This window comes from Mustela nigripes, chromosome 3 (assembly GCF_022355385.1).
Source record: "Mustela nigripes isolate SB6536 chromosome 3, MUSNIG.SB6536, whole genome shotgun sequence".
NCBI lineage: Eukaryota > Metazoa > Chordata > Mammalia > Carnivora > Mustelidae > Mustela > Mustela nigripes.
In genome coordinates this window covers 61,052,323-61,068,262 of record NC_081559.1, presented here as the reverse complement: position 1 = coordinate 61,068,262, position 15,940 = coordinate 61,052,323, and the positions used below count along the sequence as shown (strand labels likewise).

At 34.8% G+C, this 15,940-nt stretch overlaps 1 protein-coding gene across 1 annotated transcript in view; it reads left to right on the top strand.

Annotated features, from left to right (window-relative positions):
* LOC132013797 (sodium channel protein type 3 subunit alpha) overlaps positions 1-12,732 on the top strand; it is a 107,044-nt gene extending 94,312 nt beyond the window's left edge. Inside the window, exons 22-28 of the mRNA XM_059394095.1 lie at positions 2,589-2,711; positions 4,989-5,261; positions 6,378-6,431; positions 7,298-7,435; positions 8,505-8,609; positions 10,200-10,470; positions 10,979-12,732. Coding sequence (XP_059250078.1) covers positions 2,589-2,711; positions 4,989-5,261; positions 6,378-6,431; positions 7,298-7,435; positions 8,505-8,609; positions 10,200-10,470; positions 10,979-12,174 — 2,160 coding nt within the window. The 3' untranslated portion in view covers positions 12,175-12,732. The remainder of the gene's footprint in view (positions 1-2,588; positions 2,712-4,988; positions 5,262-6,377; positions 6,432-7,297; positions 7,436-8,504; positions 8,610-10,199; positions 10,471-10,978) is intronic.
* Positions 12,733-15,940: the final 3,208 nt, after the last annotated feature.

Genomic DNA, 15,940 nt, shown 5'->3' with positions numbered 1-15,940 from the left:
GAGTTCATCAGAACCATCAAATCCCTCCTGCATTATTTCTCCTTCTCAATCTCACTGCCATAGGAATGCAGAAAGGTGTGGATGACAGCCATCCCCCTGAAACTTCTAACATAGACAGTTATATATTTGCTGTATTGTGAGGCACCTAGATTCATATAAATTTATACTAAAATGTCAGCTTTTGTCAAAGGGCTTCTGTTACACCTCGCACACATTAGCATGTGCCTTTTATGTTTAGCACATAAGAGATGAGGATAAAAATACTATATATTGAAAGGTTGGGGACATGTTTGTTGAGGTGGAAGACACACTGGGTTACAAAACAGAAGACATAAATTCTAGTTACGGCCTTGCCCATTGTTACCTTTCTTAGACTAGTCATTTGGCTACTCTCAGACAGAGATAATAAGTAAAAAAGCACACTACCAATATGTGTTGGTATCTTCAAATTTTAAGTACATTGCAAATCTTTAAAAATGTTTATTTCAAAATTGCCTTTAAGGTATATTAAGTTTTTTGCATTAAATCAATAAATGAATTTTTGTCCTACACAAAATAGGATAAGGTCTATTAAAAGAAATTCACTAATGCTCCAATTCTCTAGAAACTCACAGAGTCACTCCACTGTGGGGTGGTTATATGGAAGTGGTGTCTCCCAGGCTTTGAATCCCGAATTTCCTATCCATCCAGTACTCTCTGATTTAGGCCATTGCCTTTCTTTTCTTTTCAAACCATAAGCTTTCTTACTTCAGGTTGTGAGGAATTTGCAGCCACTTCCCTTTAAATGTTCAGTTCTCAAATAAAGGACTTGGAGAGCATGAGGAAAGTATTCTGAAAGAAGCTTGAAAAGCCTAAAGCTGCTGTTAATACTTCCGAGGCAAAGGAGCCCAGAAAATATAAGCCTGTACATTCTCTAATAACCTTTCCCATCTTTCCAGTCTTCTGTGGCAGCGAACAGTAGATAGAAATGAATAGCTCAATAAATTATCCTGCCACTAGTCATTTATTTTTCTGTTAAATTCTCTGAGATGTATGCTAAATTAAACAATGAGGAAGAGGCTCCGTTTGCCTCTAAAGCTTCAAGTTCTAGCTTTTACGTCACCCTTTAAACCACGTGTTCTTGGGCAGATTAGTTTCCATCCTACCTCACAAGACTCTTGGAAGGATTCATTTAGATAGATTCATTTTCAATGACCCTTCTTGCAAGAAATTAAGCCCCAATGCCTTTAAAACTTCCCATTGATATAATGAATTAATTCCTCCCTATGCCTCAAGGAAAGTCCTAGATGGATTTGTACTGCCCTTGCAAGAACTGAAAAGATAGTCACTCAAATCATTTTCCATGTTCTATGGTTCAGATAAGGAACAAATTTTTGGTCATGTACAAAAGGTTAAGATATGGTTTTGAAGTCAGATCACCTGGGTTCAAGACCCACCCAACTCCACCTCTTATTACCATACATCCCTTTTCTTGGGGTGGTGTAAGGAGGGTGCAGGGGGGCTCAAAGCCCTCACCAGTGAAAAGGCAATAGTAATAGTACCTACTTCTTAAGATTTACATGCATAAGGCACTTAGAACAGAAACTTGCATACAGTAAATGTTCAATAAATGTTATTATATTGAACGAAAAAATAAGCAAATAAAGTCTCTTCCTCTCAAAAAAGGTATGTCTTCTTTAGCCTTTCATATATTTAAGTAAAATTTAGTATATGTGTAAATATCAGAAGATGTATTATCACTATGAATTATAAGTCCAGAAGTTCAGATAAACATTTCTTCATTATCATGAAAACTACAACATAGTCATAAAATTTTTTCAGGTAAAATTATTCTATTTTTATTTATCCAACACATATTGACTAAAGCTTATTTAACCAGACAGTATTAGGCACCATAAGAGAAGAATGTTTCATCCCAGCCCATAAAAAGTTTATGTGACCTGGCAGGGGGAAAGAAGATACATAATCAATTGATTCTATTAAATGGGAAATGCCTCCAGTACACATAACCAAGATACTACATAAGTTCAGAAGAGAAACATGATTTCCAACTAATGATATTAAGCACAGACCCATGGAGGATCTGGCTTTAGAACCAAATCCTGAATCACCAGTGGTATATCCAAGGTTGAAAGGGATTCCGTGGGGTGAAATATCTAACTGGAAGGTCTTACATGTTTATAAAAATGGGCAGAGGGGCGCCTGAGTGGCTCTGTCATTAAGCAGCTGCCTTTGGCTCAGGTCATGATCCAGGTTCCTGGGATGGAGCCCTGCATTGAGCTACCTGCGTAGTGGGAAGCCTGCTTCTCCCTCTCCCACTCCCCCTGCTTGTATTCCCCTCTCACTGTGTCTCTCTCTGTTAAATAAATGAATAAAATCTTTGGGGAAAAAAAAATGGACAGAGATTATTTTCATTGGTAAGAAAAGCAGTAACATGAATATAAAATGAACCCACTATGTGGAAGATAAGGGCTGCCAAGATATGTCTGAATGTTATTTAGTTGGTGTTAAAGAATAGACACCATATCTTATGCCTTCAGTCAACAGTTTATTTCCAGGTGAACTATTAATATCTTTTCTTTTTGTAGGTTTCTTTGGTTAGCTTGGTGGCCAATGCTCTCGGCTACTCAGAACTTGGTGCCATTAAATCTCTACGGACATTAAGGGCTTTAAGACCTCTGAGAGCTCTATCCCGGTTTGAAGGCATGAGGGTAAGAATAAAATCTCTCTGACGATGCATATCAGAATTAAATGTAGGTAATGATTTAGATACAGACGGGTACCATAGTCCTCTGATATTTACCTTCACGGAATTACAGAATTTCAGAGCAGAAATCTTAGATATCACTAAGGCCAGCTGCCTTAAACCGAAGTTTATTTCAACAAGTCCACAGAAATTGTTTGTGGCAGAACTAAGACTGGAATCCAAGTCTTCTGACAATAGTTCAAGGGTGTTTCCACAACATCCCCAAAAAATATGCTGCCATTTATTTCTTTTCATTGCTTATTATACATATTTAAATAATTTTTTACTACAGACATTCATCCTACTAGGGGTTTTTGTTCCTCCCAATAGGCAGTTTGATTCTTCAAAAAATCACTGGTCATGAATGAAAGGTAAATGGTTTTTGTCTGCTTTACTTCTTCAATTAGTATCAGTAACAGAAATACTTGTTGTACAAGAAAACAACTCTAAATTGTAGTCTCTGATAAAATGTGTACATTCTAATAAGCAACCAAAATAAAGGGTTAGAATAATTAACCAGGCATTTCAGGCAACCCCTGGAGTTTGTTTTAAAGATTGCTCTTTTAAGTAAGCATTCTGGATGAGGTTCACTTTTTCCACAACATGTATTTTCCTCTTCACCTTAGTGTATATTTCTTGCATTTACACATAAAGTACACACTTATTTAGATACACAACCACTTGTCACACCCCTCGAAATACTATTTCAAAGGCCAGGTTTGTTTAATCCAGCATGCAAATGCACAGAGATATTGAACTTCTCCCTAGCCATAGGCTTTTATGTTAGAAGGTTTGTTTAGAGCAATAAAAACACTTCAGCCTTGACTTAGAGATACACCCATCACAGAAAATGAAACCACTCTCTAGACTTTCCAGAAACTCTGTAAGCAAAGAAATATTTGGTTTTACATTCTAATTTCATTTCAGTGCTACTTGATTAAAAAAAGTCACAAAATTCATAAAAATTGTTAGAAAATTTCAAGTTCTATTCAAACCTATCTTTGCCATTACTAACACTACTGAAGCCCTCATTTGCTTGCATGGTTTCACATTAGCAATTCCTTTTTGAGAAAAGATAGCAATGAACAAAATAAGAAACATATAAATTTGCTCTAATCTGAAAAAATATTCTGTTTGGCATTTTTAATTCAATCATATGACGGAATTAATGTTCTAGCTATGAAACATGGTAAAATGTATCACACAGTTACTTGATAAGAAAATTTGTGGAGGTCATTTTACATAAATTGTAGTAGCAAAGAAACATGGCAAGTATTATATAACTTAATTTCTAAAAGAAATCAAATTCAAGTAATATATGAAATTTTTACAATTTTGGATTTCAGATTTTGATGTCAATTTAAAAATTTTTGGTATTGATTTCTAACATAATATTTACATTATTTTAAAACAATAGTTTCATTTAACGTAAATGCTTAACTGAAGAGTCCACTATTAATCAGATTAAATTAGATAAGAAAAGATGCTATCAGCCTCCCTAGGGATTTCAAAATACATCTTAAGCTTTTGAATTTAATGAGAAAATAGGTAACTTGATTTCTTCTTCATGAAACAGGTCAGCTTAGGTTGATGAAGTAACATGTACACTAAAGTGAACATTTGAGAGAATTAGAATAATAATGAGGACATATTTGGTATTTTTATGTCCAGAGATAAAGTCCATCTCATTTAATATAGTTTTTTAAATTGGGATTTACCAATAGAGAAGAAAAAGAATTTACCTTGCAAATTCTTAATCCTATCTTCGTAGTCATAAAAAGTTGACTTGATCTGAGGAGGCAGATTTAAGGCATTACTAATACTTTATTTGCAAAGGGTTTGTTTAACCATGTTTTCAGATCATCATTCATTAACACTCCTAAAAATTAAAATGTATTGCTGAATGACGATTATTTCTTCTGTTGGCCTTTAATGTGTTTTTTTTTTCTTTTTTCCCCAGCATACAAACATTTTCTGACTCCATGTTACTATATATCAGGTTTTTATTTCTTTTCACACTTTGGTATATTTTGCTTTCCTTAAATCCTTTAGCTATTTAGTTGTGTTACTGCTTATTTTCCCTTTTCAAATATGTCCTAGAAAACATGACGAGAAACAACTTACCCACCTAGATTTTTATTTAACTCTTTTTGCACCCATTTTAGTATTAAATAAATAAATGAAAGGAATGGTTTTCATTCTAGCAATTTGTAAGTGGCCTTATCCTCATTTTCTCTTCTAGGTTGTTGTGAATGCTCTTGTTGGAGCAATTCCCTCTATCATGAATGTACTCTTGGTATGTCTCATCTTCTGGCTGATCTTTAGCATCATGGGTGTGAATTTGTTTGCTGGCAAGTTCTACCACTGTGTTAACACGACAACGGGTAACATGTTTGAAGTTAGTGAAGTCAACAATCTGAGCGACTGTCAGGCTCTTGGCAAGCAAGCTCGGTGGAAAAACGTCAAAGTAAACTTTGATAATGTTGGCGCTGGCTATCTTGCATTGCTTCAAGTGGTAAGTTACTACTGTATGAGTTCTGGAAACATTTTCAAAATGTTTCACAAAAGATCATTTCTCTGATGTTCTTTGCTTGAATAAAATTATCTGACAGTACAAAAGCAGTTGGTAATAACACCTATACTACTAGCTTAACTTGACCTTCAGATGTTTTGCAGTTATTTTAATATGTATTTCCCCAGTGTTCAGCTTTTAGTATGTTAAATATGGCCTTATTTTCCTGCTTCCTGTTTTTTTTTCTTATTATATTATTGAGTGCTATTGCATTATTACTGTTTTTAGTTTTCCTTAGCAATCGTTGCCAAAGGAGCAATTTTATATGTTAAAATAACAATGTACATATTTTAGTGATTAATTAAATGTATAAATTATTAGCCTAGGGGGTGCCTGGGTGGCTAGTCGTTAAGCATTTGCCTTAGGCTCAGCTTATGATCCCAGGGTCCTGGGAGGGAGCCCCGCATTGAGCTCTCTGCTCAGCAGGAAGCCTGCTTCTCCATCTCCCACTCCCCCTGCTTGTGTTCCCTCTCTCTCTGTCTCTCTCCTGCCCTGTCAAATAAATAAATAAATGAATCTTAAAAATATATATTAAAAATTAAAAAATAAATTATTAGCCAGAAAATTTATTGTGCCAACGTCTAAGGAGTATGGTTCTACTATTTGCAGAAATACAAATCTTATGTAATAGATTTCAAAATATATAATGTTAATAATTTTGGCTTAACTGACCACATATTAACTAATCAGGAACTCACTAATAACAACAACCAAGCTGTGTTTAAACACACCATAGGTTTGAATCTCAGAGCTAATATTTCAGTATAGAAAGGATTTGAGACTGAGATGGGTATTCTATGAATCAAGCCTCTAGTTAAATTTTTGTAAGAAGAAAATTAATATCTTCCAAGAGAAAGAAAATGAATTCCAGACTCTAAATACAATCATATTCTACTTCAATTCAATTTCTTGATTCAATTCATTTCAATCTCTTGATACAGAATTTTATGATATCATACAAAAACCTACTTGTAGTAACACTATCAGATTTTCATATGGTAAAATGCCACATTCTTGGATTAGGTTTTTATGCAGAATTCAAATATGTATTGTTCACAGGCCACATTTAAAGGCTGGATGGATATTATGTATGCAGCTGTTGATTCACGAGATGTAAGTATCACTCAAATACTATTAATAGTTACAAGATTTACAAGATTTTCCGTAGTGAACATTTGTAATAATTTAAGTGAATGACCAAAAATTTCATATTAGATGCAATCAGAATATTTATAATTACATACAGAAATGATCCTCTTAAGCTAATGTACTTCAATAAAGATGGTATTTTGGTTAATATATGTCTGATATATCTATCAATATGTAGATATCTACTATGAAAGGATATCTAACTGCATGGGATCAGAAGATATCAAATTGATCTATAAATGAGACTCAAGATTAGGAACATTGCTCATGAGAAAGTAACTTGCTTCTCCTTATCCCTGGAGAGTATGATAAATCAAGAGTTTGTGAAGCAACTTCCAAAAATATCTTGGGGAAAAAAAAAAGCAAGTTTCAGGGAAACTCAATTTTGAAAATAGGAATTTAAAAAAATTCCTCAGAACGTATCTGTTTATATTACATTCCCCTTAGAAGCTGATGTTCTATTATTAAAGCCATATCTTCAAGAACCAATCCAGACCCAAATTTAAAATGCTGCAAAAAAATTTATAAGACTAATAATAGATTCAAAATATTTTTTGTTATACCACTGTTATTTACTCTAAAGAAAATGTACAGGTAAGCCACAAAGGAAAAATAAATTCAAGAACAAGCATAAAAATTACAAACTTCCATTATCCTAGATCATACCAGTTTGAAAAAATAACTTTTTTGCAGAACAGTATCTCAGGGCAAGGCAAAAATAGCTCTAGATTAAGTAACAACACTCACTAAATTGTTAACTTAGTTTAAGTATTTGTTTTTAAATGTCTAAATGTTTTTAAATATTATTTAATATTTTCAACACTATTCAGGTAAAACTTCAGCCTGTATATGAAGAAAATCTATATATGTATTTGTATTTCGTCATCTTCATCATCTTTGGGTCATTCTTCACTCTGAACCTATTCATTGGTGTAATCATAGATAACTTCAACCAACAGAAAAAGAAGATAAGTATTCCTCAGCTCTCAGCTTTCCCCATTCTGAGATTCTGTCTGTTGTACATCCAAATAGTCAGGATACTCATAGTCAAGACTGACTTAGATCATTTTTATATTCTTTTCAGTTCACTCTGTGGTCAGTTCAGCTGCAGTTTCCAGCCCCTAGTTGGTGGCTCCTCTCTAGGTTTGTCCTCTGCAAAGCTGCTTTAGTGTCTTTGTGACAACTGCTTCAAAGCATCCAGGGGGCCTCCTCTAATGCTTTACCCTTGCTTACAGAGAATTTTGGGAATTATTTCCACCCAGTTTTCTAGCCTCATTTTCTCCCACACATTTCTATATCTCCTTCCCTGCTTCTCAGTCAATACCTGCCGTCACCACTATCATACGTTACACACATAACCACATGGATTTTTTTTTTCCCTTTCTGAGCAAGCCATGCTTTTATACCTCTATGACTTTACACAGGGTATTTTCTTTACCTGGAATGCTCTGCCTAGCATACCTCTAATCATCTGTTAAAGCCTAGCTTATAAAGACTGTTTCTGAGTCTTCAGGGTTTATTTTGGTCTCTGCAATACTTTTTTATATATCCTTATGCATTTTCCACCTGTCTTCATTTTCCTATTCCATACGACAACAAGATATTGTATCTCATATTATCTATTTAATTCTGATAACAGTTACATTTTCTAGCACACAGGAGGTACTTAAAATTATTGAATAAAGAAAGAAAACTGCCAAAAGTGAAATGGACTAAGAAAACACTTTTTCTTTCACAAAAATATATTTGAGATCTCTGAGCTTCCTTCTAAATATAATATAATCAAATTACAATCCTGTACTAATCAGAGATTTATGTGATTATAGGTTTTCTATAATAGTAAAGTACTCCAAATTTTACATAAATGAGAAAAGCAGAATATGTGTGTGTGTGTGTGTGCGCGCGCACGTGTGCATATGAAATGGGAAAACTTCCATTTAAAAATTGAGAAAAGACTAAAAGACTCAGAAATATTTTTGTACTGGTGCTCTTGTAATACACATTGAGATTGTAACCAGTTTTATACCATATCTTTACTTTGGAGGTCAAGACATCTTTATGACAGAGGAACAGAAAAAATACTACAATGCAATGAAGAAACTTGGATCCAAGAAACCTCAGAAGCCCATACCTCGGCCAGCAGTAAGAATTACTCATCTGACTTTTAGTATTCTAAAGCCTAACTTCCATATGATGAAGTTGGGAGTGCTTTGGATGAGAACATACTGAGTGACATCACCAATATATCATAGGCCCTAATAGTGAAGTTCATATTGTTTAACACCATTCACAACTGCCACACTCAATAAGAATTACTAAATTCTTAAAAAGGAGGTAATGTTCTTTACAGTTTGTCAGTTGAAACAAGTCCAACTTGAGGTTCTCAATAACTATTTCCAAAGCAGCCTCCATATTCCTGCTGCCACCTACTGCTTCCCAGAACGTACCCAATCTTGCTACATGTCACTGTGTTTCCATTTAAATAAATGGAGTCTGGAAAACTCCCATCCTACTCCAGCACTTCCCTCTATACTATTTGTTCTCTCCACTCATATGACTAGAAAATACTCTTAACCTTCTTAGGAAGGAAAAGGGCATTGTCAATATAGTTTGTTTCACCAAATACACAAAAAAGAAAAAGACTTAATCAGAATGCATACCTCTAGAGCTTCATAATATATGAAAAGACATAATAATGATGGATTATGGTCATAGAGCTGTTTGCACTATAACTTATCTCTTAGATGGGTAAGGAATAAGGAAACTGAGCCCCCCCAAAAATCGTACCCCACGTCATAAAGCCTGTAATTGCCAGAACTGGGACTTGGCAAGCCCTCATGAAGCCCATCAGTGACTTGACTTTTTACCATATTTCTAATTTGGAGTTGAGGTTAGAAGCGACAAAGCGGGGAGGTAGAGCAGGATACACAAAAGGGCATAAATCTGCTTTACTGAAGGTCATTTAAATATATTTAAAAGAAGGAAACTTGGTCAATTCATGAAATTGATTTTTAGTAAGCTGTGAAATTTCATTTGATATTTTTGTTCTAAATTATTGAAAATTTATCTTCCTAACAGAACTATATTCAATGACCATAAGAGTACAGTAATCTTTGAAAGTATGTGACTCCTGAGATGATTGCTAACAAAATAAAGAAAAAGTGTCATGCAGTTTTGTTGAAGCATAGATAAAGAACAGATCTTAAAGAAAGACAAATAAATAACAAACACACAGACACACATAGTTAGAAGTTAGAATAAAATAGACAGTGACTTATATATTTTGAAGGAGGGAAAGATGGAAATAATATATAAACCAAAATTCCTAAAGTATTGACAAATGAGTTAGGGTATTCATCCATCTAAAAGTCTGTCCATATCAAACTACTTTGTAAATCTTCTTTGTTTCCATAATTTTTTATGAAAATTATCATAGTTTTTTTTTAATCAAGCAAAGCCCATGCATATTAACAGCCAATTGTCATCAATTTATGTCTTACTGAGTTTTGTCTTTCCGTGGAACTTAAATATACCAAATATGTTTTGTTCTTATCCTATGACTTTTTTCATTTCCTCCTCATATTTTAATGTGAAGAGAAATGGAGCACAAAGAATTGTCTGGACTAATGTGAGAAGGGTGTATATCTCGTGGCCACATATGGAAGGACTTCACTTGCAATTTCACTGGATCATTATTTATTAAGCTTCTCTCTGCTCTCTCTCTCTTCCTAGAACAAATTCCAAGGAATGGTCTTTGATTTTGTAACCAGACAAGTCTTTGATATCAGCATCATGATCCTCATCTGCCTCAATATGGTCACCATGATGGTGGAAACTGATGACCAGAGCAAATATATGACTCTAGTTTTGTCCCGGATCAACCTTGTGTTCATTATCTTGTTCACTGGAGAATTTGTGCTAAAGCTCGTCTCTCTCAGATACTACTACTTCACCATAGGTTGGAACATTTTTGATTTTGTGGTGGTGATTCTCTCCATTGTAGGTAAGAATAGTTTAATTATAGAGAGGTACCATTGTAGGTAAATTTCTCCAAAGCCTGACAGCTGTAAAACACAGACATTAGATCTGAGAATGTTAATATGTATAATTCTAAAGTTTATACTTTCCTTTTCGTCTAACTGAAGAATGTCGGTATTCAAAACAGAAAATATATTTAGAGATTTCAGAAATAATCTTTGTTTGTAATCAGCACATTTCATGTGTGCGAATAACTCCTCATAGTAACCAAGTGTATATAATCTTAAAATGCCATGACATTCTCAGATTATTTAATTGTTGGATTTTCTAAAAATCTATATTGGTTTTTAACATTATAGAATCATTTAATAAAATTCTGTAATCCAATTACTAATACTAGGGAGTGGACCCAAATATTTAGTAAAAATTTATACTCATAACAATCCTGCTGTTTTCATAAACCTTGCAAAGACAAAGCATTCATATAAACATAAAATACTCACTGTTTAGCTGTTTTCTATATTTTTCCACAGGCATGTTTCTGGCTGAGCTGATAGAAAAATACTTTGTGTCCCCTACCCTGTTCCGAGTGATCCGGCTCGCCAGGATTGGTCGAATCTTGCGTCTGATCAAAGGGGCCAAGGGGATCCGCACGCTGCTCTTTGCTCTGATGATGTCCCTTCCTGCCTTGTTTAACATCGGCCTCCTGCTCTTCCTGGTCATGTTCATCTACGCCATCTTTGGAATGTCCAACTTTGCCTACGTTAAAAAGGAAGCTGGAATTGATGACATGTTCAACTTTGAGACCTTTGGCAACAGCATGATCTGCCTGTTCCAAATTACCACCTCTGCTGGCTGGGATGGACTGCTAGCACCTATTCTCAACAGTGCACCCCCTGACTGTGATCCTGACACAATTCACCCTGGAAGCTCAGTTAAGGGAGACTGTGGGAACCCCTCAGTGGGGATTTTCTTTTTTGTGAGTTACATCATCATATCATTTCTGGTTGTGGTGAACATGTACATCGCTGTCATCCTGGAGAACTTCAGTGTTGCTACGGAAGAAAGTGCAGAGCCCCTGAGTGAGGATGACTTCGAGATGTTCTATGAGGTCTGGGAGAAGTTTGATCCTGATGCCACCCAGTTTATAGAGTTCTGCAAGCTCTCTGATTTTGCAGCTGCCCTGGATCCTCCTCTTCTCATAGCAAAACCAAACAAAGTCCAGCTCATTGCCATGGACTTGCCCATGGTCAGTGGGGACCGGATCCATTGCCTTGATATTTTATTTGCCTTTACAAAGCGTGTTTTGGGTGAGAGTGGAGAGATGGATGCCCTTCGAATACAGATGGAAGACCGGTTCATGGCATCAAACCCCTCCAAAGTCTCCTATGAGCCCATTACAACCACTTTGAAACGCAAACAAGAGGAGGTGTCCGCTGCTATTATTCAGCGTAATTTCAGATGTTATCTTTTAAGACAAAGGTTAAAAAAGGTATCAAGTGAATATAACAAAGAAGCAATTAAAGGAAGGATTGACTTACCTATCAAAGAAGACATGATTATTGACAAATTAAATGGAAACTCCACCCCAGAAAAAACAGATGGAAGTTCCTCTACCACATCTCCTCCTTCCTACGACAGTGTAACAAAGCCAGACAAAGAAAAGTTTGAGAAAGACAAACCTGAAAAAGAAAGCAAAGGGAAAGAGGGCAGGGAAAATCAAAAGTAAAAAAGAAACAAAGAATTATCTCTGTGATCAATTGTTTACAGCCTATGATGGTAAAGTCTATGTGTCAACTGGACTCCCAGAGGAGGTGTATGCCAAACTGACTGTTTTAATAAATACATATGGTCAGTGCCTATAATAAGACAGTGACCTCTCCATCACTACAACGCTGTGAGTCAGGGTATCAACAAGATTGACAAGAGGTTGCTGTTTTCATTACCAGCTGACACTGCTGAAGAGAAACTCAATGGCTATCTAGACTGTAGGGATAATTGTGCAAAGTGATCATTGTAACTACACCAAACACATTTAGTACAGTACTTGCATCCACTCTATTTTTAACTTCCATATCTGCCATATTTTTACAAAATTTGTTCTAGTGGATTCCCTTGCTCCCTAATTCATAGTTTATTCATAATACTATGTCACTATTTTTGTAAATGATGTTTAAGTTGAGAAAAAAGCGTATAAGAGCCCTGTGTTCCTACTCCATAAGTCTCTCAAATAATTAGCAAAAATGTTTTGAGAGATAAAGTTCATGCTCAAAACAAGAAAAAAATATTCTAATGTCAATAATTTCAGGTACTTCCATTTTCTAGATGGCTTTAATTTCAGAAGTGTTTTAGTCTGTTACATTTGTTTATATCTGAACAGTTATGTGCCTGTAAAGTCACCTCTAATTTTTAAAGGATTATTTTTATGCAAATATTGTTTCAGCAAGTGCAAATTTTATTCTAAGTTCCAGAGCTCTATATTTAATTTGGTTAAATGCTTTCCAAAAACAAAATGAAAAAAATCTAGAAAAAGTGTATCTAAAGTGTCACTTTAGAATAGTTGTCCCACTTTCTGCTGCAGTTTTGCTTTGCCATCTTCTACTCTCAGCAAAGCTGACATTTTATGTCAATTCAACACCCCCTGTTATGTAAATAGTTATTTTATCCTGTGGTGCATGTTTGGGCAGGAATTGAATATATATGTGTATATATACACATATATATTCAATATATATATATATATATATATATATATATATATACACACACACATATATGTGTATATATATATTTTTTTCTGCTAAACAATATCTATTAAATCAAATATGTACCACACTGTTATGTGTCTTTTGCAAGTTTCCAACAGGGATGTATCCTGTACCATTCATTAAACATAAATAGTTTGAAGACTATCACTAATGCATGTCAATATTGCCTATGCTGCTCTATTTTATTCAACCCATTCTTCACAAGCCTTGGTTAGAAGAAGTCACAGTCGATAGAGTGAATTCAAAGAGCTCTATCCAGTATGTCAAGCAGAATAGCTTGTAGTTACTTAAAAGTACCTTTACTTTCACATTTTTAATTCAACTTGAGTGTCATATGGTGTCTCTCTATATTTCAAAGAAACACACTACATACTGCCTATTGTCAAAACTTATACTTCATATTTTGCTAAAAATATGTCCAAAATTTGTTTAAATATAAATAATGTAAAAATATGATCAATTTTATTTGTTGCATTTTGTACATAAGAAAATTATTTTCAGGTTGATGACATGGCAATTTTATTTTACTTTATGCTTTTGCTTTTTATTTTTAATCACAACTCCAAACTTTTGAATCCATAAGACTTTTCAATGGATAATTTCCTAAAATAAAAGTTAGACAATGGGTTTTGTGGATTTCTTTGTTATAATATATTTTCTACCATTCCAATAGGAGATACATTGGTCAATATTCAAACTTAGATCATTTTTTACCAACTATAGTTGCCTCAATATTACCCATTATTCATGGAATTTTTTTTTTACTCAAACTTTTGTAGTATTTGCTTATGCAGACTAGTCTTATTTTTTTAATTCTTGCTACATTCGAGCTATTAGAGAAATAACATGGGCTCGGTCCTTTTTAACCATGAACAAAGTGGCAAAGTTGTGCAATTACCTAACATGATATAAATTTTTGTTTTTTGCACAAACCAAAAGTTTAATGTTAACCTTTTACAAAACTATTTACTTGTAGTGTACTAATGAACTGCATGCAGGGAATTGCTATTACTAAAAAGAATGGTGAGCTACGTCATTATTGAGCCAAAAGAATAAATATTTCATTTTTTATTATATTTAGTTTGTTGGCCTCTTTTATTTTTATTGATGGATGTTTGAAATAATACGTATGAAACCTGTACTTGATCTGACATTTGTATGCATAAAAGTTCATATGGATTTTGTAACAGCCTAACACATGATCCACCAAGTACTAAAAGCTATGAGAAGACATTTTTGTGAACTTTTTTGTGTGCAAAGGATCAAATCCACATGTTTCAAATTATAGTTTCAGTAATAATAATAGTAGTCTTTAACAATGGTGGTCAATACCAATCACCTCTCTTGGCTGTCAGCATTTTAATCTCAACTCCTCTCAGTGTTATTGATACCATCGCTGAATTTCTTGGTAGGTAGCAAAGGTTACATATTTTGTTATTTAAATGTGTTTTACCAACTCCTATTTACATATAAAGTACTAATGATGCAGTGATTGAGAATTTGTTATTTTTTTAAGACTTTTTAATTTATTTGATAGAGAGAGAGAGAGAGAGATCACAAGTAGGCAGGCAGAGAGAGAGGGGGAAGCAGGCTCCCTGCTGAGCAGAGAGCGTGATGTGGGGCTCCATCCCAGGACCCTGGGATCAGGACCTGAGCTGAAGGCACAGGATTAACCCACTGAGCCACTCAGGTGCCCCTGTTATCTTTCTTTTTCAAGACCCTTGGATTTATGTTATCTCAAATCCAAATGTTTATACTCAGTGAAAAACCCCAGTTGTAAGGCAAAGTTGATCTAAATAAGCATTTCATAATTTCCTCAATGTAAATGACATAAACTGACTTCAGAAGAACTCAATGGCTTCTTTCTGCTAAAGTAAGTTTTCAGATCTTCCCAATAGCATAGAGGAGTCAAGTACTACTTTGCAAAACCCTTAGCCTTTTTATGCATCCCATCATATAATCTTAGCCAAGTATTCTATTAGTTGATATGCATTATAATTAAATAGTTATCTTCTAAAATAGTCACAAGAGCCTTCAGCTGAGAACACTTAAAAATATAGTTAGCTAACAGATAAGCTGAAAATACTGTTCAGAATACTGTTCAGAATATAAAGCTGTTAATCGAGTTTAAAAGATTTTTTAAGGGGCGCCTGGGTGGCTCAGTGGGTTAAGCCGCTGCCTTCGGCTCAGGTCATGATCTCAGGGTCCTGGGATCGAGTCCCACATCGGGCTCTCTGCTTAGCGGGGAGCCTGCTTCCTCCTCTCTCTTTCTCTCTGCCTGCCTCTCTGCCTACTTGTGATCTCGCTCTGTCAAATAAATAAAATCTTAAAAAAAAAAAAAGATTTTTAAAATAACTAATTCCTCAAGAAAAATCCTTCTATTATTGAACTTCATGACAAAATTCTGTTTAAAATAACATAATAGAAAAAATTTTAAAGATAAAATAACATACTAGAAATAATCAACTGGGCGCCTGGGTGGCTCAGTGGGTTAAGCCACTGCCTTTGGCTCAGGTCATGATCTCAGGGTCCTGGGATCGAGTCCCGCATCGGGTTCTCTGCTCCACGGGGAGCCTGCTTCCTCCTCTCTCTCTCTCTGCCTGCCTCTCTGCCTACTTGTGATCTCTCTGTGTCAAATGAATAAATAAAATCTTTAAAAAAGAAAAAAAAAAGAAAAGAAATAATCAACTTAGGGGCGTCTGGGTGGCTCAGTGGGTTAAGCCGCTG